Source organism: Polychytrium aggregatum, assembly GCF_025602895.1.
Source record: "Polychytrium aggregatum strain JEL109 chromosome Unknown BJ171scaffold_9, whole genome shotgun sequence".
In the NCBI taxonomy this organism is placed as follows: domain Eukaryota; kingdom Fungi; phylum Chytridiomycota; class Chytridiomycetes; order Polychytriales; genus Polychytrium; species Polychytrium aggregatum.
The window spans coordinates 416,768-428,404 of NW_026516211.1; the positions used below are offsets into that span (position 1 = coordinate 416,768).

The following is an 11,637-nucleotide window of genomic DNA, read 5'->3' on the forward strand; positions in this document are numbered from 1 at the left end:
GGAGGGCCTCTTGGTGGCCAGAGTCGCTTTGGATGCGGTCTATCGGTGACGACGCTCTCGGGACAGACGCTGTCGAGTCGCAACCAGGACGAGTGGTCACGGGGCGTGCGCCGAGGCGAGCAAGGCCAAGTCCCCGTCTCTGACGATTTGCGGCGCCAGCCTTCGTGGCCTGAGCAGATTTGTTGCGCATTCTGGGTGCGCATCGACCGAGGCTACGATCGATTCCACAATCGCACAGGGCACGCCCAACAACCCAAGGTAATGTGTCGGCTCTTGGGCTGGCAGCGTCGGCAGATCGCTCCCTCGCGGTATCGAAAGGAGATGCGGCCCAGGAGGAAGGACCGATCGGCATCCTGCATGGCTGGGCAAGGCAGCGCAGGCACTGATGACGCTGCCGACCGCCGCTTACACCATTGTCTGCATATATAGGGCAGGGAAAGACGTCTCCAGGGCCGCATAGTCCTCTGTTAGTTACGATAGCCTGCGCTCCCGCAGGACCATTCCCGTTACCTCGACATCCCAACCACCCAAAACCGAGACATGGCCTCCCGCTTCTCTGAGCTATGGTCGGCCGTGACTGCATCCTTCCAGCCCACCGAACGCTTCCAGCGACCCCGGCTCCGGACCCGCCCGCATAGCTCGGGCGGCCCTATTCCACGTCCGTCCGAAGATAACGCTGGCAGTCTCCTGATGGCGCCCGATGACGGCCCCGATGCCCATACCACACAATCGTCGTCTCTGGGGCGGCCGCTGATATCACTACCGGCTCCTGGCTCGTCGCCGCTCAAGTAATGGCTCGCTCCGATTTATTCCTGTCTGCACCTGACTATTTCGGCTAGATGTCGGTCGATGATGTTGCCCTTGCCTCGACCGTGTGTATTGGCTCACCCTGTTGCAAGTCGCCTGCCGCCTGCCGTCTTGAGTTGCGGTCGTTGGCGATATCGGGCTATAAGCTGCACCCATCGCCATTGACCGAGCCACTGCCTATCCCGTCTCATGCGTCCATGCCAGCCGTCCAAAGTCGGTTCCCGAAACAAGAGTGCCAGCCGAAGACCCGGAGCAACGTGCCTCGGTCAATTTGATCGATTTGGACGAGCCCGAGGATACTTGGAAGGAGATCTATGAAGACTTCACCACAATAGGTCAGTTTAGAATGCGATCTGCCATCGCCGCTCCAAGCGGCCGCATTAGCGCTGCACGGACCTGCATGGACCGGACAGATATCAGGACCTTTTGATGCGACAGCCGTGTTCTATCCCTCGTGCGTATCCTGCTCAGTAATATGCGCGAAGGTTCATGAAGCTTTTATGCTGTATCATCTCCGGGATGCATCCACAGCCGGGCACTAACGACAAAACCACTTTTGGCCGTTGCGACTGGCGCATGTCCCTTCAGATTGGATGAGAGATTTCATGCGCGACCACCGCAGGCAAAACAAGATCAAGCTGGACAACCAGTGGACGGGCTGGGAGGCCCAGATTCGAGTAATCTTTGATGCAACCCAGTCCTGGATCCTGATCTCGATCGTAGGTCTGTCCTCGTCAGAGTTTCGATAGCAAGGCTGCCGTGGCTCCGTGTCGAACATTCTGTTGGAAGCGGCGCATTTATTGAAACCTGACACAGCGCTCTCTGTATCCCTCCAGGCGTGACCATTGGAGTTATAGCATCCTGGATTGCGGTCGTGGCCGCTTGGCTCACCGACGCCCGTATCGGATATTGTCGGGCCGACTGGTATCTAACCAAGAGCGTGTGCTGCGCCGGTCTTGATCATCACGGTAATGCCGGGAGTGCGCACAATGCTGGCTTGACGAGCAAGCCAGAAATCAGTCGTAGCAGATGGCCAGCAGCCAACGAAGCCATTGGAACTAGACGGATATGTCGTGACCAGTACCACTGATGCTCGCCAACCATCTGCTCGCACTTGGACGTCAGACGAACACTGTTCGGACTGGATCGACTGGAGCACAGCCTATTTTGGCGGATCCTTTTTCGTTGTCAATCTATTGGCTTACGTGCTCATGTCGGTAAGGATTTGAAACGACACTGTGGCGAAGGCCACTGGCAGATAGTAGTCGTTGCATCAGTTCGAACGGATGGGCACTAACACACTCTCTTCCAGACTGTATTTGCGACCCTATGCTCGATCTTTGTCGTCAAGATTGCACCGTACGCCACCGGATCCGGCACACCTGAAATCAAGACTATTCTAGGCGGCTTTATCATCAAGGGATTCTTTGGGCTGCGCACCCTGATTGTGAAGACAATTGGTTTGGTAAGATGCGTTGTGCGAGCAACGTTGCGGCGATGCTGCTGACCGCCATTAGCGCCTCTCCCAACTTGGATGATATCACATGGCGTTCTGGCTGGTCGTCTCGGCCTGACTTGCGATGCTGTTCTTTCTTCCCTTCGACAGCCTCTCACCGTGGCATCTGGACTAGCTGTGGGAAAGGAAGGGCCCATGATCCATGCCGCCTGTTGTGTTGGAAACATCTTTCCTCGATTCTTTCCCAAGTACCACAATAACGAGGGCAGGTTGCGAGAGATCCTTTCCGGTTAGTGACAACCGCGCAAGAACCCGCAGACACCGAAAAATGACTGCCCGGCTAATCCTGGATCGCTCTCGGCTATCAACTAGCTGCTTCTGCTGCGGGCGTAGCCGTCGCCTTTGGTGGTAAGTTTGGGGCGCCGTCAATGGGTGCCATCAGCCCCATGCCGAGCTTAGCTGACGAATTGTCCTCTAGAAAGCCATACACCACATGGATATAGCGTGTCCTTTCTTTGTTAGCACTCGCAGTTAGCACTCGCAGTTGGCACTCGCAGTTGGCTATTCCTAACAGTGCACTGCTTTCCTTCACAGCACCCATCGGCGGTGTGCTATTCTCGCTGGAGGTAAGCGGCAAGTGTGATTCCTGGCCAGCGATATGCAAATACAAAGCAAGCCTGGTTGCTAACTCGTCACCTTCTCCTCTGTCGTGACGGACCATTCTTGTGAACATGATGGCTCCGCTGCACAGGAACTGAGCTCGTACTTCCCCTCCAAGACCATGGTTCGAAGCTTTTTCTGTGCCCTAGTATCCTGCGTAACGCTTCAGGTACAGATACGCTATCGCAACTTGCCTGGACTGGCTTGTTCGGTACTTTCCTCACCCCCACAAAACTCACTGGTCCGCTTCTTCGGATTCGCCAGATCATCGACCCATATAGAGGCAAGCGAGTCATGTATCAAGTCACCTACTCGCGCGATTGGTACTTTTTCGAGGTTGTGTTTTTCCTCTTGATCGGTCTGTTTGGAGTAAGTTGGCCTTCATATTCTCTTCGTAACCCCCATCACCGATGGAGTGCAGCCAGCTGCGATGCTTGAGTCATGTCTGTACCTGCATATATGCTTGCATCTCACACGCTACTCATTCCTAGGGTCTCTGTGGCGCTCTCTTGATTCACCTCAATTTGCGAGTGCAAGCCTTTCGGAAACATTCGTGGCTGCAAAAGTTCCCGATCACCGAAGTGGCTGTACTTTCGGCCGCCACGGGATTCGTGTTCTACCTCAACATGTTCACTCGGATCGACTCGTCCGAGCTATTGGAGTATCTGTTCAAGGAATGTGCCGAATCCGATTTCCACGGACTATGCGAGTGAGTAAGCAGTCCTCTGCTCGATCTGCGGGATTCGAGATTCTTGTTCGGTGCCCTCTGCTTGGAATATTTACCATACTTTACAAACTAACACATAACTCCACACTATCGTTGGGGGATATTGCAGTGACAACCGAATGGTCGGAACGCTCTTGCTACTGGGGATTGCCTTGGTGACGCGAATGGCACTGACAACAGTTACATTTGGAGTCAAAGTAAGGGGACGCACGGCATTCCGATCCATCGATAGCATTGCGTTGGGCATGCTCGTCTCTCGACTGACTTTATAGCTCCCTTCATCTAGGTCCCGGCCGGTATTTTGTAAGTCCCGAATGGCGCAGCAGGATCTCAATGCGCGAATTCCCAGATCGATATGATATGGAGGAGTTCTAACCCTCTCGCGTATCTCAGTATCCCGTCGATGGTCATCGGAGCTCTGTTTGGGCGTATCCTAGGTATTCTTGTCCAGGCGTGGCATCGGTAAGCTAGGTGAAATACTTACGCTGGAAGCGATGTCTATTGGCACGACTTGAGCTGATGGGCTGAGCTTGCCTCTCTAGACTCTCTCCAGACCTTCCTCTATTTGCCGAGTGTCATCCCGAACGGCCATGCGTAACCCCGGGCATGTACGCTCTCTTGGGTGCCATCGCAACATTGGGCGGAGTCACTCGGATGACAGGTGCGGCAACAGACCATGTCCCGCTCGGCGTATCCCACCTGAGTGTGCAGTGAGCTTTGGTGTGCCGGTGTGCCGGTGTGCCAGTGATCTGATTCCTTCTCCGAGATTCACTAACCGATTCGCATGTCTCTTGCCCTCCGTTACTCGCTGCCGATGGCGACATCCAGTTTCGCTGACGGTGGTTATGTTTGAGCTTACGGGTACCCTCGACTACATCCTGCCTTGTATGATCACGCTGATGGTCGCCAAGCTCGTCGGAGATGCCTTCCAAGAAGGTGGAATTGCCGACATTCTGATCCGTGTCAACAAGTTTCCGTTCCTGGACCACAAAGAGGACTCGATCATTGGCGTTGCCGCAGATGAGGTGATGACCCCCATTGATGAGTTGGTGTGCTTTCCCAGCACGGGCATGCGCATCTCGAGCATCGGTAAGCGAATCTCCTGAATCGGTACCTGGGCAGTGGCGCGAGGGATATCATCTGGCTGCAGGATGCGAGTTGTCTTTCTGCCCCACACTGAACGCTGTGCATACTCCAACCGTATTTCCAGAGAAAGTGCTCTCTGAGGTGGATTACAAAGGATTCCCGGTCGTAAAGAGCGCCGAGGACGACTCGCTGATAGGGTACATCAGCCGCAGCGATTTGAAATATGCCTTGGGTAAGCTTGTCAGCCGGCATTCAATGAGGATGTTACCGAAACAGCCTGAGCGGGGACAGCCGCCGAAAGATCCTTGTGGACATGGGCTCTGTCGTCCGTTTTATGGTTTGTTGTAACACTTTCAAATAGGAGGTGCCTTGGCTCATATGCAACGGCACTGATGCTCTTCTTCTGTGTGGGTGGGGGCCTTTCAGAGAAGGCAAAGACCCGAGCTGGCATCGGGAGTCAAGCCCCTGTCTTCTTCGACGATGTCGAGGTTATAGGCAACTTGTTTCTTCCCAGAGGCATCCGCGTTCGCTCCACAGGCGCATCTTCAAGCCGGATGAGCAGCGGCGAGTCGGCACAATCGCTGGACTTGACGACGTATGTCGATCGGGTAAGTTGCTCCCCCCCCCTTCAGTCGCCACCGAATTGGGGATGTCCACTCGCCGTCCACTCGCCGTCCACAGGCCCATGCTCATGCTCGTGCTCATGTTGTGGGTTGGTGTTTTGCGGGTGGGTCGACATGGCCCAACGGCAGCACCGACATCAGGGGGACGTGATGCTGACTCTCGTATCGCTCCTCCAAGACGCCGCTGAGTGTCCAGCCTGAGGTTCCGGCCGAGACGGTCATGGACCTGTTCAAGAAGGTTGGTCCACGATACATCCTCGTCAAGCGCAACGGCAGACTCCGGGGCATCATCACTAAGAAGGACCTGCTCACGGCGCTCCACGGCGACGACGAGGGCTGGGACAAGATTCTTGCTTCGATGCGCTACTTTGAAGATCTCCACCCGTATCTACGCTTCGACGACTCTGCACCTGGCCGGGCGAGCATGGACGGCTTGATACGCAACAGTGGGAGCGATGCTGGTGCTGAACTGAATCCCCGCCAGCAGCGAGTGCGAGCCCGTCGGCATCTGTCGAGCCTGGCCATGTCCTCTCCACAACGCAGTACTATCCGAGCAAGCAGCCCGCAGGAGCCGAACCCTGAGCCCGATCATGAGATGCAAGGTTTCCTCAGCTCCCGCCGCTGACATGACTTGTGGTCGCCTCGTGCTCGGAAGTTCAATATAGTTCGAGATCAATGACCAAATGATTTGTCCACCAAAACATTGTGTGCTGGCCATGACCGCCTGGCTCTATCATCAGCGCTCAAACGGGATACCTGATGGGAGGCGAGGATGTCGTCTCCGAGCGGGCGATCCCTCGCTCGCATAGCAAGTCCAGTCCGCACGTTGTAATCATTGAGGTGTTTCGACGCCGCGACCTATGACCCAGATGCATCCATCGCAGTGGCAGGACAGCCTCTGTGGGAAGGGCATCGACATCGACATCGACATCGGCCCTGGCGGAGCATCTCGCGAGAGCACGGACCGAGAGCGCCGATTCTCGGGTTTTGAGGTGTGCGCCGTGTTGCCCGGCTTTCCATCTCGATCAACCCATCTCGATCAATCCATTTCCATCAACCCATCTTCATCAACCCGGAGCAATGGGCGGCGATAACTTCCTGACCCCCAAGGCCATCGCCAACCGCATCAAGGCCAAAGGCCTGCAGAAGCTGCGGTGGTACTGCCAGATGTGTGAGGTAAGGTCCTCGACCTGTCCCTTTCGGTTCGCCATGATGCATGAGCGATCCTGGCTCCTGACGGGGCTATCCCTCCGAATCTCATTCGGCAGAAACAATGCAGAGACGAAAATGGGTTCAAGTGCCACTGTGCCTCTGAGGCCCACCAGCGGCAGATGCTCCTGTTCGCCGAAAGCGCATCGACATATATGTCAAACTTCTCCAAGCAGTTCCTGGATGACTTTATTCGGCTGCTTTCGAGACGGTAGGCCATCGATCCCGCAGGACGCATTGCTATCGCACCTGGTCGATCGTTGGCTGAAGAAGAGAAGAGTGTGACCCTCGCTTCCCGGCCGAGGTGGGCTCAGCTTCTCGGCCACAGTCGCTAACCTGACCCGCTCCTTGCTCTGACGTGGTAGTTACGGCACCAGACGAGTGCATGCAAACCTCGTTTACCAAGAGTACATTAGCGATCGACACCATCTGCACATGAATTCCACCGAATGGAACACCCTCACCGACTTTTGCAAGTACCTGGGCAAGAATGGCCTTGCCGATGTGGAGGAGACGCCGAAAGGATGGTTCATCGCATGGATCGATCGCAGCCCCGAAGCCCTCGCCAAACAGGCCGCGATCCTCAAACAGGATCGCATGGCAAAAACGGAGGAGGAGCGGGATCAGCGGCTGCTCCAGGAACAGATTGAGAAGGCCCAGCGCGAGGCGGTCGAGACCCAGCCTGAGGAGGTAAGGCACAATCGTCAACGTCCAAGGCTCTACTGCCGGATGTGCTATTGTCGGGATCGCTCGGCCAGGATCATTGGTCGCCTCCCCAGCAGCGACAACATCACCTCACGATCGATCGAGTGGAGGGGCAATGCAGTGGCGGCAGTCTTCAAGACTCGGCAGAGCCGTACACATCTAATACCATGCAACGGCTCTCTCACAGACGTTCACTGAGCTCAAGCGAGAGAGCGAGGGAGAAAAGATCAAGCTGACCATGTCGTTCAAGTCGACATCCAAGCTCGCAAAACCCGAGGCCAAAAGGCCGAATGTATTCAAGATGGGGACTGCATCATCAAAGTCCTCTGGCGCCTCGTCGGCTGCGGCATCAACTCAGTCACCGTCAGCAGCATCGGCCGCTCCATCCCGACCACAGATATCCGACGCACAACCGAAAAAGCTCAGCGCAGTCGAGCAGATCATGCTGGAAGAGAGCGAACGCAAGCGCAAGCTCGAGTCTCGGACAGACCGCGGCGGGGGCGATCTGAAGCGAAGCCGAGCTTGATGGGGGCCGACCGACCCAGCGCCGCCGCGAGTATATCCAGTTACAGTTCGATCCGACAATGAACGTACTTGGGCAGCAGCCACTTGTGAATATATTGATATTTCGGTGTGCTCAGCACAACGAGCTACCATCATCGACAGGGAGGCCCGCATCGGTGCCGGGCAAGCCCTGGGCAAGCGATGGATCTTGCGATGGATCTTGCGATGGAGCTGGCGGTGGATCTGTCGATGGAGCTGGCGGTGGATCTGTCGATGGAGCTGACGATTGTCGGCACTGAATGTCGTTTCCGAAGGGCCAGCAACAATGCGCTGCATCCTGTCTGCAGCGACGACGGAAACAATGCCCAAGACTGTCCCTTGTGGCCTTTGCCCAATCATGCCTTCTCGACAGACCCACGCTGAGCAGTCGATCGAGCAAATATGTTATCCCCGATCAGTAGCGACGTCTGGCTATATATCGGCGGCGGGAGCATACCCGCAAGGCCTGGTTGGACCGGTCCAGACCATTGCATTTGCATCGACCCAGCGTCGCTCCCTGCTCGTTCGATCAAGCGGCTGGCCTGCACCAGCAGCGTCTCTGAGATGGAAGCTCGCTTTGAGGCCCCTGTTCCTGTGGACCTCCCGCCGCTCCGATTCTACTGTCCGCAACTCGACCCAAAGGAGGCCTTCCTCCTTGGTTGTATCGGCGAGAAGCTCCAGAGAAACTCCAAGACCTGCTACTTTATCGGCAAAACGCCTGTCATCCAAACGCTCCAGCCTATGGCGCCGCTCAAGGCTCTCACCGGCAAAAGCGCCCTCGAGCACCTGAACGATCCTCGATTCTCCAATGTCGTCATCACGCTGCAAGACGACTCTGTCTATCTGGCCCACAGTGCATATCTGGAACGCAGCCCCTTCTTCCGGACGTACTTTCGCCGGTACAAAGAGCCCTTCCAGACAATATCGCTCTCCCCTCCGGCTCCCCTCGGATTTGCAGATATCTTGCGCCAGATCTACATGAACGGGCCCTCGATCGCCGACATCTACTCCGAGCTCCCCAACTTCAAGGTGATCCTTGGCTCTAACCACTGGGTCGACACCCTGAGGAACTCGGAGTACTTTCGCATGAACAAGCTCATGGAAGCGTGCTACTCCAGGTCGGTGCACGCCTGCGCGAGCATCGTCTTGGACGTGGCTGGCAGCGTTGCATCAAGGGGGGCGAATCCAGGGGGAACGAATCCAGGGGGCGAATCCAGGGGGAGTGAATCCAGGGGGGCGGTGACAGCGCAAGCTTAACACTATTACATCATATTCTCTTTCCTTCGACGACAAAGCTTCCCACCCATCTGGATGACAGTTGCCTCCAGACCCGAGTTCAACCACACCATCGTCTCGGTGAACCACATTATTGTGTTGCTGGAGCGCACCCGGCAGCGGCTGTGTGCCCGCGACCAGTTCGAGATCCTGTCCCGCTGGGCCCGGAACTGGGACCAAGCCAAGCCCGTCACCATCCTGCAGCAGATCACCGAGTCCATCCTGGCCAACGCCTCCCCCGAGGACGAGTCGATCTCGATCGTCTTCCTGAATCAGCTCTGTGCCAAGAACTTGGCCGACTTCAACTCGCTTGTTTCGCAGCTCACGGTGCTCCGGGTTGCCGACATGGACCTGCGGCTGATTGAGTGCAAGAACTGCAAGATCCCGCTGCCGCTAAGCGTCTTCAAATCCAGAATCAAGTCTTGTATCGGTTTTGATCCGCTCACGGCCACCGGAGGTGACTTTGTCAGGCTCGCAGGCCGCATGGTTCCTCACGAGCGCCCCGTCGTCGAGCCCAAGCCCTCGATGCTTCCTGAACTGTGCCGTCTCGAGACATTGAAATCGGCCTTGTCTAGAAAGAGTGTTACCGGCGCGGATGCTCAACCGCCGGTCGGGACTCGTGAACGCAAGACGAATCCTAGTCCGGGATCAGACGGTATGAAACCCACGGCCACCGACTTTCGGCGCTCTCTGTCATTCCAGAGCCGCCAAACAACTGCCGAGTCCGACAGCACCGCCGCTTCGAATCTCAAAGACCGATACCGAGCCAGCGTCCCAACCAGGCCGCCAATGATAGCATCACGCAATCCATCCGACTCCCATGGATCGCAGACACGATCGTCCCCGAGCCCCTTGCGGTCACCGCCGAGACCGGCTCGCGAAGTGCCGGAGGAGCCCACCAACCCAACCCCGTTGTCGTTTGATGTCAGTGGAAATACCGCCCTCGAGTCTATTGAGGACAGTGTGGGGTTGAACATCATCGAGCTCGAGATGTCGACACCCAAACTACCGACTCCGCGGGTACTCTCACCCTTTCCCGATTTTGGGAATGCAAACAGCAAGACCCCACTCAGCGCTCCGCCAGCACGAATCGTAGCAACCGCTGGAAACGATGCGGCATCAAGCGTCGCTCGATTTGAGGCATGGTCGGCTATAGCGGTGCCGGAGCAAAGCTCGACAGTCGCCGAAAACTACGCGGCACCGATTGAAAGCAAAGAGCAGCCGGCTCCAAGCAAACCCGAGCCTACCCTCCTGAGAAGGCAATCCATAAAAGCACCTGAAATCTCATCAATCCCATCGCCTGCGCCAACGATAGCACCACAGCCCACCTCGGCGGTACCAGCGCGACCCAAACTTACTGGTACGCAAATGACAAAGCCAAGCGCTAGCCCCGCTGCAGGGGCTAAATCGGCTGTGCTTGGACCTCATTCTTCGGCTTCGAGGGATACGACGAAGACAAGCAAAGCCGCGACTGGTCCTTCCGCTATCTTTGCGGCATCGACCGGTCAGAGCACGTCGAGAACGACTACAGTCACCGCACAGACCGCTGTGAAGGCCGAAAGTGGTGTGCGCCCCTTCCAGCGATCAAGCAGCTTTGGCGAAGCAGTCACCGTCCCCACACGATCTGTGGCGGCTGCAGTCGCCTCTTTCTCCAGAGCAGTAGCGGAGGGCACCTCTGTGCTGGAGATACCCGACAATACCTCGGCGAATACTGCCCCGCCAGCCAGCCCCAAGGGCGGGGTACTCCCTCCCCGACCCACCCAACTCTCCAGCAACAAGGCGAAGACGGAAGGAAACCGTTCGGAAAATGGCAATACGGCGAAACTAGTTGATGCCGGGGGCCCGCAGCCAGCTGCTTCATCAACCAAGACCGCCACAGCTGCGCCAGCAAAGGTCACTGTCAAGAGGAGCAACAGCACCTCCCCTGTGCCAAAACACACTTCGACACTCCAGTCGTCCAGGTCCTTCGACTCAAAGGCGGCCAAGCCAGTCGAGACAGAGAGTTCCAAGCCAGCTGACACCGGAGAAGCCAAGCTCATCGACGGCAAGGTCGCCAAAACAGCCATCCCAGCCAATCTCACGAGCGAGCTCTTACAGGCACTTGCGCCACCGGCCATGACAGGCTCGAAACAGGCTTCCTCCAACACCTCAAGCAGTCCCTCGTCCATCTCTAGTCTGGTTCCTCCGGCGTACTTTGACCTCCTCGACAACGATCATCCGCTTGATCTCAACACTGACGCCACGGTCCGATCTGAACGAGCTTCGCCAAAGCCCGCTCGGAAGAGCGAGAGCTCGCGCAAAAAATCCATCAGCTCCAGGCCCGATTTGCCATCGCTGCCATCCAGCCAGGAAGTGGGCGAGACCGGGAAAGTTCCCAAGGGAAGGAGCTCCATCCCCACTCTGGCAGCCCTGGCAAAGCGCACTGGGTCGCCCAATGTGTGAAGCCGATGGCTGCTTTCTATTTCTGGTTGCTGAATACACATTCTCGTCCCTCATAGCGACTCTTCACGGCCTTCATAAGCCATGACTTTGCACTCGATCCACCG

General features: G+C 56.7%; 3 protein-coding genes across 3 annotated transcripts; all 3 read left to right on the top strand.

Moving 5' to 3' along the window:
* Positions 1-44: 44 nt before the first annotated feature.
* Positions 45-6,217, top strand: BJ171DRAFT_495141 (putative voltage-gated chloride channel). The gene is made up of 21 exons (XM_053110089.1): positions 45-258; positions 430-788; positions 1,012-1,142; positions 1,396-1,530; positions 1,644-1,775; positions 1,933-2,024; positions 2,120-2,272; positions 2,414-2,552; positions 2,636-2,671; positions 2,858-2,889; positions 3,015-3,092; positions 3,188-3,292; positions 3,415-3,632; positions 3,760-3,847; positions 3,937-3,953; positions 4,044-4,112; positions 4,193-4,311; positions 4,479-4,739; positions 4,861-4,968; positions 5,163-5,344; positions 5,538-6,217. Exons 2-21 carry the CDS (start codon positions 541-543, stop codon positions 5,982-5,984), a joined length of 2,790 nt encoding a protein of 929 aa, XP_052968995.1. The 5' UTR covers positions 45-258; positions 430-540; the 3' UTR covers positions 5,985-6,217.
* A 162-nt stretch (positions 6,218-6,379) lies between these two features.
* Positions 6,380-7,932, top strand: BJ171DRAFT_456791 (domain of Kin17 curved DNA-binding protein-domain-containing protein). The gene is made up of 4 exons (XM_053108327.1): positions 6,380-6,535; positions 6,628-6,779; positions 6,934-7,258; positions 7,461-7,932. The coding sequence occupies exons 1-4, from the start codon at positions 6,440-6,442 to the stop codon at positions 7,797-7,799; spliced, it is 912 nt and encodes a 303-aa protein (XP_052968996.1). The 5' UTR covers positions 6,380-6,439; the 3' UTR covers positions 7,800-7,932.
* A 448-nt stretch (positions 7,933-8,380) lies between these two features.
* On the top strand, positions 8,381-11,533 carry BJ171DRAFT_472908 (uncharacterized protein; the record flags this gene model as incomplete). The annotated part of the gene is made up of 2 exons (XM_053108678.1): positions 8,381-8,934; positions 9,145-11,533. 2 exons carry the CDS (start codon positions 8,381-8,383, stop codon positions 11,531-11,533), a joined length of 2,943 nt encoding a protein of 980 aa, XP_052968997.1.
* Positions 11,534-11,637: the final 104 nt, after the last annotated feature.

What these genes read in the sequence shown, in the direction of transcription:
- BJ171DRAFT_495141 (XM_053110089.1), top strand. Translation starts at nt 541, where the DNA reads ATGGCCTCCCGCTTCTCTGAGCTATGGTCGGCCGTGACTGCATCCTTC. An exon ending in CGTAGCCGTCGCCTTTGGTG is followed by an intron (nt 2,672 to 2,857) that starts GTAAGTTTGGGG and finishes TTTCCTTCACAG; the next exon opens with CACCCATCGGCGGTGTGCTA. An exon ending in CGGAGTCACTCGGATGACAG is followed by an intron (nt 4,312 to 4,478) that starts GTGCGGCAACAG and finishes GGCGACATCCAG; the next exon opens with TTTCGCTGACGGTGGTTATG.
- BJ171DRAFT_456791 (XM_053108327.1), top strand. Translation starts at nt 6,440, where the DNA reads ATGGGCGGCGATAACTTCCTGACCCCCAAGGCCATCGCCAACCGCATC. An exon ending in ATTCGGCTGCTTTCGAGACG is followed by an intron (nt 6,780 to 6,933) that starts GTAGGCCATCGA and finishes CTGACGTGGTAG; the next exon opens with TTACGGCACCAGACGAGTGC. An exon ending in TCGAGACCCAGCCTGAGGAG is followed by an intron (nt 7,259 to 7,460) that starts GTAAGGCACAAT and finishes GCTCTCTCACAG; the next exon opens with ACGTTCACTGAGCTCAAGCG.